This window comes from Rattus norvegicus, chromosome 8 (genome assembly GCF_021556685.1).
Source record: "Rattus norvegicus strain SHRSP/BbbUtx chromosome 8, alternate assembly SHRSP_T2T, whole genome shotgun sequence".
In the NCBI taxonomy this organism is placed as follows: Eukaryota; Metazoa; Chordata; class Mammalia; order Rodentia; family Muridae; genus Rattus; species Rattus norvegicus.
In genome coordinates this window covers 27,163,578-27,180,991 of record NC_141541.1, presented here as the reverse complement: position 1 = coordinate 27,180,991, position 17,414 = coordinate 27,163,578, and the positions used below count along the sequence as shown (strand labels likewise).

General features: G+C 43.6%; 2 protein-coding genes across 25 annotated transcripts in view; one reads left to right on the top strand and one right to left on the bottom strand.

The window, feature by feature from the left end:
* Matcap2 (microtubule associated tyrosine carboxypeptidase 2) overlaps positions 1–10,884 on the bottom strand; it is a 49,835-nt gene extending 38,951 nt beyond the window's left edge. For 7 of the 21 annotated variants that reach the window (XR_015626596.1, XR_015626605.1, XR_015626600.1 and 4 more), the window contains exons 1-2: positions 10,595–10,884; positions 7,889–7,958 (exon numbers count right to left, since the gene is read on the bottom strand). Coding sequence is in view for 4 of the 21 variants with exons in the window: in XM_087561716.1 (XP_087417842.1) it covers positions 7,889–7,958; positions 10,595–10,807 (283 nt within the window). In the remaining 17 variants the exon portion in view is untranslated. Of the gene's footprint in view, positions 1–7,888; positions 7,959–9,430; positions 10,478–10,594 lie in introns of those variants that run through there. The other 14 variants (XM_087561730.1, XM_087561728.1, XM_087561732.1 and 11 more) reach the window with 6 other exon arrangements.
* Anln (anillin, actin binding protein) overlaps positions 10,596–17,414 on the top strand; it is a 63,255-nt gene continuing 56,436 nt past the window's right edge. For all 4 annotated transcript variants that reach the window (XM_087562683.1, NM_001427480.1, XM_087562684.1 and 1 more), the window contains exon 1: positions 10,596–10,777. In XM_087562683.1, coding sequence (XP_087418809.1) covers positions 10,760–10,777 — 18 coding nt within the window. In that variant the 5' untranslated portion in view covers positions 10,596–10,759. The remainder of the gene's footprint in view (positions 10,778–17,414) is intronic.

Sequence of the window (17,414 nt, the reverse complement as noted above, 5' to 3'; positions counted from 1 at the left end):
TTCCACTTGCAAAATTATGTCAAATTAAGCAAACAGAAGCAGAGACCCAAGCCACTGGCCTTCCTCTTCATGGAGAAGCCTGCATCTGATGACTCTGAGGTGGGATAAAAGGAAAGCCATTTTTCCACTCCAGCTCATGAAGGCAAAGTGTAGGAAGACATCCCATCTCACTACAGCAAGTGCAGGGCTGCAGCTGAGAGGACAATGTACAAATTCTTGCCAAGTACTGACCAGAATCTTGAGACTTGAGGGTCAGAGAAACATTCACCCTGTGTTATAAGGCTCCTTACGTCATCCAGCACAGATACTTTCTCGTATGATCTTTTTTGTGCCCCTTAAAATATATGTGTTTTCCCCTGTATTTTAATAAATTATTTTGTGGGATATAGAAATATTGGTTGATAAGTATTTACTTCCAAGGTTTGGAATATTCCATTCCATGGTTCCTAGCTTTTAGGTTAGGTGGCAACAAAGCTTCTGGCATTTTGGCCTCTGGATGTTAGCACTTTTCCTTTACAGCTTTTACCTTTAGAAATGTTTTTAAAAAGTGTTTTGGGTTAAGAGCCTAGCTTTTAACAGCTGCCTTTAGTCTCAGCACTTGGAAGGCAGATTCAGGTGGCTTTCTGTGAGTTTGGGGCTAGCCTGGTCTACAGAGCTAGGTCTAGAACAGCCAAGGCTACATAAAGAAGCCTGTCTCCCTGGGAGTGGTGCCACACACTTTTGATCCCAGCACTCCGGAGGCAGAGGCAGGCGGATCTCTGTGAGTCTCTAGCTCTGTATTCTCTTCTTCCTTACCTTTATAACAGAAACAGTTCTTTAAAAAGACTTTTTTGTTAGATGCATTTCTTCTATTAACAGTCGTAAACTTGGGAACTGCTTAGCAACTTTAAGATTTTCCAAAAGGGATGCTGCATAATTAGGATTAGCATGTGAGGACTGTTTTACTTATTGTTGTGAATCACAAAAAGATACAGATCTCTCCTTTCCTGGTAAGCTTTGGGCCACACTTCTGTTTAATGTATGGTCCAAGGCCATTCTTCTTCATCCACTGTGTCTCAGACAAAAGTCCGAAACGATGACCTGTCTGACCTGGGAGTGTGTGAAGGTATACATAAAACACGGTACTGCAATGTGGAATTCTCAGTCATTCCCTTGTAGAACAGGGGAGGAAGAGCCATCCACCCAACTACACAAATAATATAAATGAGTATACAATTATAGCCAAATAAATCACATGGTCCATAACAATTTCACGCTATCAACAGGTCACATATATGATGAGTGTCTCACAAAATTATCTATCTCTTCTCGGTGTGATCGCACATGCCTTTACTAGCAGCCCGCCTCTGTCCCCATGTAAGGCGTGTTAGACTGTGTGGGCTCTTTTTTTTTTTTTTAAATCTCTTTGTATTTGTATCAACTTTTATCTGTATGTCTGAACTCATGTCAGAATAAAATGGTAGCAGTGGGTGGAAGAGTAGAATATAAGCTTACAATTAGCTACACAGAAGATTTCCTAAAACCTAATGCACAGCTGGATTCATATTCAAAGTGACGCAGGCAGGGCATTCTGATGGTAGTAGGCTCAAAGTAGGAAAGCTGCTAACCCATTGGCAAGGCAGTCGCAGCTGGAAGTTAGTTTTGGGGAAGGGTGGGTAAGTGGGAGCTCATCTTGGCATTGAACACTATGCAGAGTGAATATGGATAGTAAATCACCTTCACTGAGGGAAGGCATGGATGTAAATACAATGGAGGCAGTGACAGGATTCAAAGGGATAAGAGTAGGGGCTGGGGATTTAGCTCAGTGGTAGAGCGCTTGCCTAGAAAGCGCAAGGCCCTGGGTTCGGTCCCCAGCTCCGAAAAAAAGAAAAAAAAAAGGGGGGGGGGTAAGAGTGACCGGATTCTGGGTAATTTTGAAGGTCCAATTGGTTGGACAAACATGAAATGGAATGAGCTCAACATCTTATCTATTTGGGAAATACTTAACTTAGCAAGCCAGGCTTAAGCAGAAAAGAGGTTAGCAGCAGGCAAGTTAATTCTGCGAGGAGGATGAAGAGCCATGGACAGTGCCATTAAAATGTTTTCCCTTGAGTTCTAAGGGAAACATAACAGAGGCTGGGCAGCACCAGGTGTGGTGGCACACTCCTACAATCCTGGCCCTGGGGTGGGGGGAAGGAGGACCACAACTTCTAGGCTAACCTCAGCTACACAGGGAGTGGGGAGCTAGTCTAGACTACATGAGACTCTGACTCAAGACAAAACAGAAGAAAACAAAATAACTAAATAAAATGCATTCTTCTGAAAGTAATCTACATTAAAGTCATTGGATCACAAAAACAAAAAGAAAACAAACTCCATGAAAGTGGAAATGGGACAAGATGTGAGGAGGAGGGTGAAGAACAGAGTGGGAGGAGGACATAGGAGGGTTATGGGACTGGGTGATCAAAATATATTATATACATTGCATAAGTATGTCACTGTGAAGCCATTATATACAATTAATATATGCTAATAGAACACTGGTAAGAAATCAACTGATATGCCCCCCAAGACTGAGCCCCACGTGCTACTACTGAACACAGTAAAGCCACTAAGGGGCAGGGCTCTGCCTTCAGGCTGCCGGAGGATCCCCCCAGTGTATGGTGGAGCCACGGCAGCTTCCTCATTCTCTTCTGCTTCATGGTCCTGGGTTGAGTGGCTTTGCTCGGCCATAATCTTCCAACATGATATATCATTAGATATCAAAGAATTGAGCCAAGCAATCATAAACCTCTGAGACTGTGGACTAAAATAAAATTTTATTTTTATGGTCCTGAGGGTTAACCCTAGAACTCAAGCATGCCAAGCAAGCTCTGATAGCTATCCCAAGCCCTCTTTTTTATTTAACATTTTATTCCCAAAAGAGAAAGTCCTGTTTTGGTCAGGGTTGTCCAAGAGACTCCCGAATCATCATCGGTGATTGCTCTTGCTCTTGGTTTGTCCCCCAGAGGTGGAAGACAAGCCCTAATTGCTAAAGACACTGCATTTCAGACACAGGGCCCAGAGGCCCTGGACTGGAACTGACCTGAATACCTCCTCTGAGGACAAGCTTTGGCATAAAGACCTTAAGGGAGCAGTATTGCACACATATCTTATCAGTGACCAACAACCCTCTAATTAGACTAAGATCTGCTCAACAGGAAAGATACCATGATGAACTAGGAACCTTCTACCCAAGGCTGGTGAAGTCATGAATACTGGAGAAAACCTACAACCACTATTTTATTAAACCAGACTAATTGCCAATTACACTCTAATTTGTCCTTACACCCACAGATAAATACAGTCCTCCCTCTTCATCAAGAGAACTTCTTTGCAACAGTGACCATTACAGAAACCATGGCCAATAAAAGTGCAGAGGTGTACAGCCCAGTCCCAACTGAAATGCCCACAACTCAACCCTGCACCCACGGCTCAGGGGTTAGTGTGGAAGAGGAAGCAGAAAGACTGTCAGGGCGAGAGGAGCAGGAGTTTGCTGGAAAGTGTATCTCTAATAAATGTCAGCGGCTACATCCGTACACATGACTGCCTAAACATGAGGTGAACAGAAGACACCAAGAGACATGCTATTGTCTCCTGGTGAAGAGGGAGCTCAGGAGGCCTCAATCCCATACAAACAGCTATAGGCAACTCAGGAATGCTGAGAGCAGAAGAAATAGCCTTCCCTAGGCAATTGCAAACCAGCGACCATTACATGGATACATATACAGGTACCATTTTACAGACTGGGCAGGTCGTATGCACACATGTATGCATGTGGTAACAACTAAGAAAAAAGAGGCCATAAATTTGAAAGTGAGCAAGTAGTGGGGGAGGGTTTGGAGGGAGGAAAGGGAAAGGGGAAGTGATGTATCATCTCAAAAGATGTAAAATGTTTACTTATTATCTGTCTCTCTGTGTAACGAGGGGCACATGCATCCTAGAGCATGCCTGTAGAAGTCAGAGGACACCCTCTGGGATTGGTTTTCTCTTCTGGTGAGCACATCAAGGGCCTTGTCAGCCGTGTGTGTGTGTGTGTGTGTGTGTGTGTGTGTGTGTGTGTGTGTGTGTGTGTGTGTGTTTGTGTAAGAAAGAGACAGAGATAGAGACAGAGACAGAGAGAACTCTGTAGCCCAGCTGATTTAGAACTTTCTGTGTATCTTTGAGACCTTGTCTCAAAAGCAAACACACCCTAAAATAACCATTCTGGGTTAGGGATGGGGTATTTTCTTTTTTTTAAGGGAAGAGAAAGAGTCCCTCCATCATTTTTTAAAAAGATTTATTTATTATGTATGAGTACCCTGTTGCTGTCTTCAGACACACCAGAAGAGGGCATCGGATCCCATTACAGAAGGTTGTGAGCCACCATGTGGTTGTTGGGAATTGAACTCAGGACCTCTGGAAGAGCAGTCAGTGCTCTTAACCACTGAGCCATCTCTCCAGCCCAGGATGGAGTATTTTCAATTGCTGACTAGAGTCTAAGTGCTATCGTGCACGTGAGCAGGTAGGGAAGAGGCAGTCCACAGTGCTGGATGCTGTGAGGAATAGTAGGGTCAGTGTGTGGGAGACTGTGCTTTCTGACAATCATGAGAAAATGAGAGTTGAAAGCTGATTGCCACCTGGGTGTGGGGCTGAGGATTTGGTGTTGTGATGTGAGTGTGCTCCTTCAAAAGTATATGCTAGAACCCTAATTCCCTGCAAACATGGTCACCGGTCATGGGGCTGTGCCCTGATGGAGGGTTAATTCGCATTTAAGGGAATGTGAATATTTTTAATTAAAATATCCTTTTGAGGTTTATTTTATTGTATGTGTATCAGTGCTGTGCCTGCGTGTACATGTACCATGTATGTGCCTGGCAGTCTGGGCAATCAGAAGAATGTATTATATCCCCTGGAACTGGAGTGGCAGAAGGCTGTGAGTCACTGTGTGGGTGCTGGGACCTGAGCTCAGGTCCTCTGGAGCATGCTCTGATTGTACTATCTCTCCAGTCCCAGCTCAGTACTGTGTCTTAGATGTTCCCACTCCTTGTTCTGGTTCTGCAATTGCAGGAAGCCCGTCACCAACCTAGAGCCAGGACCTTAGACTACTGAGTCTGTACAATTATAAGAAACAAACCATAGACATTTTCTCTCCTTTGATGATGCAGACAGAGGCCAGATTAGACCAGATTATAGTAGATAAAGGCAGTCTTTAGGAAGCAGCTCACAGGGTCTTGGGTTCACTGATCTCACAGGCAGAGAGTGAAGTCACACATCTGGGCTAAAGCAAGGGGTTTTTACAGAGCTCAGGGGAGGGTACTGAAGTGTCAGTCAAGAGCTCAGATTGTGTCCATATACGGTCAAAACCTGAGCCCCTGGGCGGGCACTCTCGATAAGCTGCCAGAAACCAGTAGCCAAGGAGTGGTAACTGCCCTAGCAGGGGTGGGGGCTGAGGGCTCTCTGTGCCTGTCACGTTAGAGGGGAGGGCAGACGGAGTTTACCTGCTTGAGGGAGGTCCCGCCTTCTAGCCTAACACAAATTCTTTAAACATTACTAAATTTTGGCCAGCCGTGGAGGCACATGCCTTTAGTCCTACCATTTGGGAGGCAGAGGCAGGAGGATCTCTGTGATCCTCCCCAGGACATCTAGGAAAATATGCAGCCCATGTCTCAAAAACCAACGAAAAGATGAACTGTTGCTATTTCGTCATGGCAGAAGATGAACTAACACAAGCAGGACCGTGTCAGACTGTAAAGCAGAGAAAGGAAAGTGGAGTCGAGTCTATGGACCCTGACATACGGATGGGTTAATGAGAGAGGAGATGAATGTTGACATGATAGAAGACCAGGAAGTACAATAATTTAAATGTTTAAATAAAATAAATATTGGACTAGAGAGATGGCTCAGCAGTTAAGAGTACTGTCTGCTCTTCCAGAGGTCCTGAGTTCAAATCCCAGCAACCACCTGGTGGCTCACAACCATCTGTAATGGAATCTGATGCCCTCTTCTGGTGTGTTTGAAGACAGCTACAATGTACTTAAATATAATAAATAAATAAATCTTAAAAAAATAAAATAAATATTTCAATTGTAAATAAATTCAAAGGAAATTTATCTTTGATGCTCAATTAAAGGGCGTGAATACTGAGCCAGGAGACAGGCTCTGAGTTCGAGGTCATAGTGAGACCCTCTCTCAAAACACCAAAAAGTACAGAAAACTACAAATTAAGTTTTGTGAAAAGTCTCATGAATAAATATGGGTACAGAAAAGTAACTCAGTGTACACATTACAAGAGAGGCATGGTGGTAGTTTGCCAAGTAAGCTGATGTCTGAGGAAGTGGCCCTCATCATCCTTTTCTCATGAGAAAGTAACTTTGTTTATAGTTTAATTAAGTAATATATCAAAGAGTTGGATTGCCCATATGAAACTCAAGAAGAAGGACAACCAAAGTGAGGATGCTTCACTCTTTCTTAGAAGGGGGAACAAAAATATTCATAGGAGGAGATATGGAGACAAAGTTTGGAGCAGAGACTGAAGGAAAGGTCATTCAGAGCCTGCCCCACCTAGGGACCAGCCCATATACATACAGCCACCAAACCCAGACAATATTGCTGATGCCAAGGAGTGCATGCTGACAGGAGCCTGATATAGCTGTCTCCTGAGAGGCTCTGCCAGAGAGTGACAAATACAGAGGCAAATGCTCGCAGTCAACCACTGAACTGAGAAAAGGGTCTTAATGGAGGAGTTAGAGAAAGGATTGAAGGAGCTGAAGGGGCTTGCGACCCCATAAGAACAACAGTGTCAACCAACCAGAGCTCCCAGGGGGAGGTAGGAAGGAGTGGGTGGTTGGGTGAGGGAAAGGGGATAACATTTGAAATGTAAATAAAAAATATCAGTAATTAAAAAAAAAAGAGTTGGATTGCTGACAGATTTCTCAGTCTGCAAATAGGTTTGGGTCACTTTGAACCAAGATAAGCTATTGCTAGGGAAACAGCAGCTGGTAAGAACTAGAAAGTGTGGGAAATCTTTATTCTGCTTTGCCTTTAAAAGTAGATAGAACTTTGAATAAACTGTCCATTGGCTGACGTGGCTGTGTACCCTATGTCCTGTTAATGTGGCTCTTCCCTTGGGACCCAACACATGTTGACAGTGGTGCACACCTGTAACCTCAGCCTTTGGGAGGTAGAAGCAGGAAGATCAGGACTTCAAGGTCATCTTCCACCGCATAGGACCTTTGAGACTATTCTGGGATACATGTTACCCTTTCTTTAAAAAAGCAAATTCCGATTTCAAAGAAACTGAAACACTTTCATTGATTAAATTAGGAAAAGGAAAAGTCTGCACAATGCTAAAACCAATTGAGGACATGGTGCATGTTGGGTAACACACTGGTAATCGTCCCCTCCCACCCTCATTACTAGGGGTTGTTCACAGGCCTCTCCTACATGCTATACAAGCACTCAATCGCTGAGCCACACTCAAGCTCAGCTTTAAATCATTTTAAGACAGAATCTCACTGAATGGCCCAGGTTGGCTTCAAATTTGTGATCTTCTCAGTCAACCTGAAGTAACTGGAATTGCAAGTATGCACCACCACACCCATATCTCTCTCTCTCTCTCTCTCTCTCTCTCTCTCTCTCTCTCTCTCTCTCTGTGTGTGTGTGTGTGTGTGTGTGTGTGTGTGTGTGTGTGTGTGTGTAAACCCTGCTTTTGAAAGAAGGTCTTACTAGGCAGCCCAAGCTGGCTTGGAACTGACTATGTAGCCAAGGCTAACCTTGAGCTGAAATCATCCTGCCTCTGCCTGGGGCCACTGTGCCCCATTAATTTTTGTCCGTTCTTATTCTTCATTACAGTACATGTATAAAAGGAGACACCCATTAGCCAGATAACCTGACGTGGAGAACCTTTGTCTGATCCTTTTTGCCACTGCCTTCTGGTCAGGTCTTGGCCTTTTCTCTTTCTGTAAAAAAACAAAAACAAAAACAAACAAACAAAAAAAACCAAATATTTAAGTTATTGTATTACTTTGTCAATTGTGAGAATATATGACTTTTTAAAACATTAACTGGAAATACATATTTTGGAATGTCCTTGATAAAGTTAATGCTACCACATTTTTGAGGTTTATTTTATCTACAAGAGACATCATTGTTTAAAAGAACAGATTTCCCAAAGAGGAAGTACTCATTTTTCTAGGGCTCTCTCTCTGCTTGAGACCCTTGTCTTTAAAAGAATATTTTGATGTATATGGATGTTCTGTCTACATGTATGACTGTCTATCATGTGTGTACATTCGTGTGTATGTGTGTGTATCCACAGAGGCTGAAGGGGGAACTGCACAGCTGGGGCTGGAGTTACAAATGGCTGTGAGCCACCATGTGGTTGCTGGGAATTGAACCTGGGTCCTCTGGAAGAGCAGCCAATGCTCTTGATTGCTGAGCCATCTCCCCAGACCCTTGGCTAGATGATAATAATCTGGGGTTGTATGCATTACCACCATACCCAGCAATGTTTTTTTAAATGAGAAAAGTTATTCCAGGTTAACTTTCAATGTTAAGAATGAACTGCTTGGGGCTGGACAGATGGCTCAGTGGTTAAGAGCACTGACTGCTCTTCCAGAGGTCCTGAGTTCAAGTCCCAGTAACCACATGGTGGCTCACAACCATCTCTAATGGGATCCGATGCCCTCGTCTGGTGTGTCTGAAGACAGCTACAGTGTATTTATATACATAAAATAAATAAGTCTTTTTAGAAATTAAAAAAAAGAATGAACTTCTATGGGTCAGAAACTCACACAGAAATGTTAGGAGAGAATGGCAGTGGTCTAAGGGTGTGGTCTTGACTCTGTAGCATGGCTTCTGGGATCTACCAGCTTCTCACATGGGAGCTATTGTGCTGGTGGCTGCTGCTATCCACCACACTCAAGACATTAATGAAAGGCCAATGCTACAGGGTGTGGTAGGAGAGAAAACCTACAAGTTTAGAGTAGCCATGCTGCTTCATCCATGCTGGCTAGAATCAGATTGTTTATAATGAAACCATGGATTACAGAGGCAACAGCCGGAAGGCACAACGGCTACATAAATTTCCAATGACTCATTCCCAAGACTGACATTCACAGCCACACCCCAGGTACACACACCCCTTGACTGTTCAATGCTTCAAAAGAAAAAAAAAATTCAGGCATCCTTTCCCTTTGGGTTATTTATGGGTAGCAAATTCTAACAACCCCACTTAAGCTCTCCCCATTCTATCATTAAGGAAATCTATTATTCTTGTTATACTGTGGTCCCAAGGATCTGGATTCTTATAAGTTGCTCTTAAAGAAGTTGCTTTTAGCCCATGCCCAAAATTCAGTTTATTACATCTTAAAAATCTATACATTTTAAAAATCCTTTATTATTTAGAAGACATTTTTGTTTGTTTACTTACATTTGTTTATTTACTCTTTGTGTGCAGGTCAGAGTATGATTTGCTGGAACTGGTTCTGGGTTTAGAATTCAGGTCCCAAGGCTTGGCAGCAAGTGCCTTACAATTATAGCATGTGCCCTGTCACTGGCCCCAAGGTTCCTATTTTTTATTTAGCTTTATGACCCTAGACCCTTCAACACGTCTTCTGTTCAATAAGAAAAACACAGTTGACCCTGTTATGGACGCATTTAGCACACACAGACTCAACCACAGGCCTTGCTACCATCTATCTGTTTTACCCAACCACCTAAGGGCTTTAGGTCTCACAGCGCCAACCTGGGCACGGAGATTTCGGTGCTTTCTCGACCTTTTGAAGTATAAAGGCACACAGTTCTATTACCAGAGGTTTGACAGCCCAATTTTGTTAGACACTGGAAAGCCTAGCAAAGTCAAATATAAGACACTGTGAGGGTCTCCAAAAAACCCTCCCAGGAAGAGGAAAAGGAAAATCAGATTAAAAGTTATTTGTGAAATAGTTTCTGTCTGCTTACTGGCTAGTAAACGGGAACTTTTATTAAATATGGACTTTTCGATTGTCCCTTCTCTCAAATATGAAAGACTGAACTGGAAGGCATCTCAAGTGTTCTTACTGCTGGCTTTGGTAGTTGGCTGGGATTTAAAACCGAAGTTCCTTAACTTGTCGCACGGTCTGTTACTGTCATCTCTTTCCTCCCAAAAGAATGAACTAGTCACTGGCTGAGAGTGTGGGGGACGCACCCGAGTGGTCTCTCAGGAAATCAAGCTGGCAGTCTAGTCCCTCTTCTGGTGGCAGAAGACAAATTACATCGGGCTCAAAGGCCAGAGGGCCGGACTGGGTTCGTAAGGCCCACCGACGAAGAAGCCAGGGCGGAGGGAGCTGACAGAACCAGGAAAGGACGTGCTAGGGCATGCGTGGGTGCGTGCCTGACAGCAGGTCGATCTCCTTAGGCAGTTCAACGGCAGAAGCGTCTCCACCCACGCCGAGACAGGAGGCTCGCAGCTCCGGACCGGCCCGAACGTGGCCGACTCACGTGACCAGGCTCAGGGGCGGGGACAAGCGCGGCCCGCCCGGCCCCGCCCACCCCGCACGCATGCGCGCCGTCCCGGGCGCTGAAATTCAAATTTTGAACGGCCGTGGTAGCCTACCGACTCCGGTGCGGAGGGCAGAGCCGACTGGGTGTGGGAGCGCCCGTCGCCTTGACTCCAGCTTTCCTCCAGGGGCTGCGCCGAGCCTGTACTCACTTCTTTCCTGTTCCTGAACTTGAGCCGTCGAACCCACCGTCTAGCAGTCCACTCGTGAGGCTTGGGGCGATGGACCCGTTCACCGAGGTGAGAGACTCTGCGGGCGCTGTGAACCATGACCCCTGAGGACTCCCGGACCCCCGCCCGCGATAGCTGTCAGCCTGCGGCCCACCGGCGGTCTGCGTGGCGCGTGCGCACAGTGAGCGTGCTGCCGGGCGGAAGCCGCGGGGTCGCAGTCGCCCGGGCTTCGCTGCTCCTGTGGCTCTGGCTCTGGCCCTGGGGAAGACAGGGCCTCAAAACCCCAGGGTCTCTGTAGTCGCCCCGAGCTCTGTAGCCGGCAAGCCTTTCTCCACTTCCCTAGTGCTAGCACAAGATGTGAGCGCCGGGCCGCTCGCCCTGACCCTGCCCTCCCCTTCTGTCCCTGGGGATTTAAAGCATGCTTTCCTTCTTTATTCATCCGTTTTGCTGTCTCCCGGGAGAGTGCGGCTTGGGTCCTAGTGATATGGGCCCTTCCCGAAAGCTGGGTTAGTTGGCAGGGTGGAGTCTGCCCTGTGACTCGTACTGTGAGCCTGGAATCTGATGGAAGTGATAAAGGACTTCACAGGCCCAGAGGAACTGAGCACTTAAGAATCCTGTGATGAAATCACCGAAGTCTAAATAGGCTGGTGTTTTAGCCTGGAGTTCCTTCATAAGTCACGGCTCTGCTAACTTTAGAAGTCTCGTGCACAGGGTTGATGCTGACCGAAAGGAAACAGGGCTTAGTTACCTCAGCGTGTACGAAACCAAAATTATTAGCGTATGATGTCAGGTTAGTAAACCTCAGTTTATGTAGCATATCATTTCAACATACTTTCCTCATTTCTTCCTTGGAAATAGGGTCTAGATCCCGTTGTTATTGTTTATCTCTAGTTGCAGCTGTGCGCGGGGACAATCAGGGTTGCTGGCGCTGTTTGCCCATTTTTTTTTAAAGATTTATTTATTTATTTATTTAATAAGTACACTGTAGCTGTCTTCGGACACACCAGAAGAGGGTATCCGATCTCATTACAGACGGTTGTGAGCCACCATGTGGTTACTGGGATTTGAACTCAGGACCTTTGGAAGAGCAGTCAGTGCTCTTAACCACTGAGCCATCTCTCCAGCCCCTTGCCCATCCTTTTATTGCAGGGCAGTTCCTCTTTTTCTTTTGCTTTATAAGCTGTTCTTTAAATTTCAAGACCGTTGTGAGTTTTGTAAAGTGGGCATACGGTGTTTCTGTACTACATTGAAAAATGTCGTAGAAGATAGTAATAATTTATTTCGGGCAGTCTAGTTAACAATTCCATAAGCTAATCCCAAGATACTAGTTAAGGGTTTCAACAGTGACAGTTTGGCTGGCTGCCCGCCCCACCCTGCATTCCTTTGAAGTTCTCAGTTATCTTGAGGGAAACAACACTTTGTTAACTTTGGAATTTCTAATAGAGGGGTGGAGAGATGGCCCAGCAGTCAAGAACACTGGCTTCTCCAGAGAGCCTAGGTTCAATTCCCAGTATCCATTTGAGTCTTATAAAAACATGTAACTCAGGGCTGGGGATTTAGCTCAGTGGTAGAGCGCTTGCCTAGCAAGCACAAGGCCCTGGGTTCGGTCCCCAGCTCCGCAAAAAAAAAACAAAAAAACAAACAAAAACATGTAACTCCAGTCTCAGGGAATCTGATGTCTTCTTCTGGTCTCCATGGTCACCAGATACACATGTGGTACCCAGACATACTTGAAGGCTAAACACCATACACATAAAAATAAATGAATTTGAAAAAAATTATAATAGAAGCATCCACAACATAATATTTTATAGCAGCTATAGAGAATAGAGACAATTATTCTGTCCCAGATATCTGTCCCTTACATTGAATCTTTAAAAATGTTATTTATGTGAGCTGGGCTTTGTGTTGCGCTTAGAAGGCAGAGGCCTGAGTTCAAGCCAGCCCATTATTCCAAGTGCAACTTATATATACATATATAAAATCATTTTCTGAGGCAAGGTTTATATGTTCATGTGTGTGTGTGTGTGTGTGTGTGTGTGTGTGTGTGTTTGCACATTTGCTTATGAGTTTGAATTTTTTATTGAAAGCATGTATTAAAACTTGCATGCAGTAAAATTACCACAACTGTAGATATTATTGACTTTAGCAATGATATTTTGTTACTAAAAGAGTAAAATTGCTTTGAATAGTGCTATATACAGGAACAAAACACTTTGGAAAGTTGGTTTAAATTTGTACTTTTACTTAAAAATACTTTGGAATGTAGTACAAAACTCAGATGAAAAATCTTTTTTGTTCGGGTCCTTTTAGAATGTGTTTGAAAATGTACATGCCTTAATGGGTAGCTTGTAAACGCTAGGCCAGTTGTAGTAAGCACAGATGTGAAATCTTTTCCTTAATTGGTAATGAGAACACAGGGTGAGTTTCAACGACTGGGTGCTCAGTGATAGCATTCATAACATTTTTGTACTGCGAAGTGAATTTCTTACACAGCTTTTTTTTTGTTTTTGTTTTTGTTTATCTACAAGGGACTGAATGCCAGTATAAAATAACTTTCTCAGCCAGGGTCTTACTCAGAACCATGCAACACAGAAAGATTATTTGAGAGATTGTTTTTTAAAATTCTCCCAGGGTGGTTATTTATCAATGCCATCATAAAACAGAAAAGAAATTATCGTGTTCCATCAATGCCAGAACATTAGGACCTTATTCTCTTAATAATTCCTATTCCAAATGCTACAGTCCTGTAAATACCCTTTCCTTCAGCCCCGCCTCCCTGCTGCTCTGATGTCCTGCTTGTCCTGGCATTACCCTGTCCTTTCTGCTTTATAAATGCACACGTAACCTCCAGTGTGCAGCCCTTCGCTGTGAGTCACTCTTCACACTACTCACTCTCGTGCACTCCGTGCTAAATGCACTTCCTTCCAGAATGCTTGTGTCCCAAGTCAACTGTTCTTTTTCCTTTCCAGTCAGATTTTCTCCAACATTAAACGTACTTTTTATTTAAAAGAATTTTTAAATTCATGATACAATTTAAGGAAGGTGTACTTAAAATATTGAACATGTACCTTTATGTAATTTCGACATTATTTCTTCAATAAAAAAACCCTTTCTCACGTATTAACCAGATTTTGCTATTTAGAATATTTAAATGTTTATTTTATTTTTACATCTGTGAGTTTGAATCCATTGCAAACAATAGAGCACTGTGTGTTTGAATGGCAAAGCCACATTTTTCCGTTGTGAACCATTGCTCATAGCAATAGAAGCTGTAGTGACTCAAGTACTTGACTGTGGAGAGCGGAATGTTGGGCATGCCCCTGGATGGATATAATTAGTTAGGGCAGCTTTGTTTTTTCAGAGTGACGTATTTTATCATGAAAGAGCTATCAAACCATGATGAATTTGTATAGAAGTCTGATCACTTTTGAAATGTTGGAGGAGACTTCTTTAGGGGAAAAAGGTCTTGTGCACACACAATATTTTAATTGCACAGCCTTTTGATTATTACTTCTTTCAATGAACCTTAAGTTAGAAGATATTTCTAAGTGCAGAGAGTTGCGCCTTAACCCAAATTTAGTTCATTGTTGTTTTTAACAAAATTTCAACTGTTTGATTTTTCTACTCAGGGACCAGATGCTGGGGTGAAAGCCTGCTAGCTCAGAGAGGCAGAGAAGGCACCCAGCTGACCTTTCTCCATAGCCAACACCCTAAAAGGAAGTTCTTCACCCATCTCAAAAGCCCCTCAAACTGAACCTCCCTCCTTTCTGCTTCCTGTGAGCCTCTCTGTTCTCCCGATTCCCTCTCTATGTTTTTTCCTATGTTTGCTCCCTGTCACCTGGTTGCCTACTCCAGCTCTGGCCTATGGTTGACTTCATTTAATCCTGTCTACAATATTCAAGCCGAAAGCTCTTGGATTAAAGGTGTGTGCTAGAGCTGAGGTACACCACAACTAAAACCAGGTTTTTTTTTTCTCCCAGTAAACAACACAATCTCAGGGTTCACAGTGTGATCAAATATCCTGCAACAGTTCACACTTTGTGTTGTTGTAAGCAGAGTCTTGTTCTGGAGACCAAGCTAACTTGACCTAGCTTTGTAGCCCTTCCTTTGCTTTCTCCTTCCCTCCTTAACCTTATAAGACCTGCAAGAGTGGCTACTATCTTAACAGAGCTCATGCTCCTTCCAAGGGTTTCTTAATTGTATTTTTTTTTCTATTCTTTTTTTTCGGAGCTGGGGATCGAACCCAGGGCCTTGCGCTTGCTAGGCAAGTGCTCTACCACTCAGCCAAATCCCCACCCCTTAATTATATTTTAATTAAAGAATTAAATGGGTCAAAAATAGCTATTACTGATCATTATATGCAGGGTAGTGATCATCTGTGTTCTTCTTTAATTGTGTACATTTCAAGGGAGAATAAATTGTTTTATAACATTTTGATTCAAATAGGAGTGTCTTGATACAGAGTGAGAGAAAAGCAGTATTTATGATTAGTATTTATTTAATAAAATACAAGATTAGGATTTTTCTCCTTGGGATGTCTGTTAGGAAGACTAGTTACAGTTATTTTTGTTGTTGTTTGTCACAGTTTCATATCTGGGTGTATTAGTTTTGAAGCTATTACAAATTATTATAAATTTAGGGACTTAAGCCAGACTCAGGAAGCAGAGGCAAGTGGATCTTTTGTGAATTTGAGACCAGCTTGGTCTACGTGATGGATTCCAGGAAAACCAGGGCTACAGAGACCCTGTCTTCAGGAACAAATGAATTGCTTCAGTTCTCATCCATCTATGTCTGCCTCTGCCATCATCCTTCCTGACTGGTCCTTCCTCCCTCCCCACTGTACACCATTGGGTTACACTGGAAGAACCATCGCAATATTCTTGGGTCTATTCAGATAACCCAAGATAATGTTTACATATCAAGATTCCCCCCCCCCCCCCCCCCCGGAGCTGAGGACCGAACCCAGGGCCTTGCACTTGCTAGGCAAGCACTCTACCACTGAACTAAATCCCCAAGATTCTTTTTTTTTTTTTTTTCGGAGCTGGGGACCGAACCCAGGGCCTTGCGCTTCCTAGGTAAGCGCTCTACCACTGAGCTAAATCCCCAGCCCCAATCCCCAAGATTCTTAATCACATTAGCAAAATTCCTTTTGTTCTAAGGTAGCACGAACATTTATAAGTCAAAGGCATGAGCACAGGCATGTTTGAGGGACTATTTTTCTACCTAGCATACTGACATACTTAAACAACAACATCTTTCTGTTAATTTTTGTTTTTTGTTTTTAAGATTTATTTATTTTATATATGTGAGTACACTGTCACTATCTTCAGACACACCAGAAGAGAGCATCAGATCCCATTACAGATGGTTGTGAGCCACCATGTGGTTGCTGGGATTTGAACTCAGGACCTCTGGAAGAGCAATCAGTGCTCTTAACCACTGAGTCATCTCTCCAGGCCCTCTGTTAACTTTTTTAATGGGGAAATTGAAGAGATGGCTTAAGCAGTGAAGAGCGCATGTTGCTCTTGCAGAGGACTTGGTTTGGGTCCCCCAATACCTGTGTGATATTCACAGTCATCTGTAACTCCAATTCCAGGGGTCTGTCATCCTCTTCAGACACCAGTATGTATATTCATACACATGCGCACACTAATAATTTTTTCTAATTTAAATTTTCTCTTGGTGCTATAGATATAGTTCACTGGTTTAAGAGAGTTGCTTTTCTAGAGGAATGGAGTTCTGTTCCCAGCATTCACATTGAGCAGTTCACAACCGCCTGTAACCTGTAACTCTAGCTCCAGGGGATCCAGCACATTACCCTTTTCTGGCCTCCGTGGGCAGTTAGATGCATGTGTGCATATTTACATCCAAACATACACAGTTACATCTATTTACTTGTGTGTGTGTGTGTGTGCAGATGGTAGTGCGCATATGTCAGGCACATGTGTGAAGCTCAGAAAACAACTGTTCTTTCCTCCAGGGACTGAATTCTGGAGTCAGTCTTTGTAGCATATGCTTGAACCTGCTGAGCAGTCTCACTGTGCTCCCTCCTTGGTCCTCCACAGCTACAACCACTCTCGTTTATGTGGAGCTCAGCTAGCTGTTCATCTCTTCCTTTTGTCTGTAATCATAAAGCATTTCTTACTGTTATGGCAAAATATCTGGAGCTTAATGCCATAATGCTGGCATTCACTGGAGCTGTTCCTCTAGTGTGTCAAACCTGGCTTTTCACATGATGTGCCAGTCCAAGAAAGAGAGTGCAGAAGCTGGGAGACTTTGAGCTAGCGTTGAATGTTACATAGTATATTATTTATGACAGTCAAAGCAAACCATAAGTCCAGGCCAGCCAGCCCAGATTCAAGTGGTGATACAGATTACCTTTGTATGAATATGTTGGCACAGCTATGTGTGCAGGTGTGCACACATGGGCACATAGAGGCAGGGGGTTGGCATCACACATGTTCTTAGTCTTTCTCTACCTTATATTCTGAAATTGGGTTTTTCACCCAATCTGACTCTCTGATTGGCTTGATTGGCCAGTTAATGAGTTTCAGGAATGCTCCTGTCCTTCCCCATCCCTAGTGGTTCTTGAATGCTGCCGTGCTTGGCTTTCTGTGAGTCCTGGGGGTCTGACTAAGCTATCACCTCAGTCCCTGATTATACCTTTTGATTGGAATAAAAAATACAGCATTTAAAATCTGAT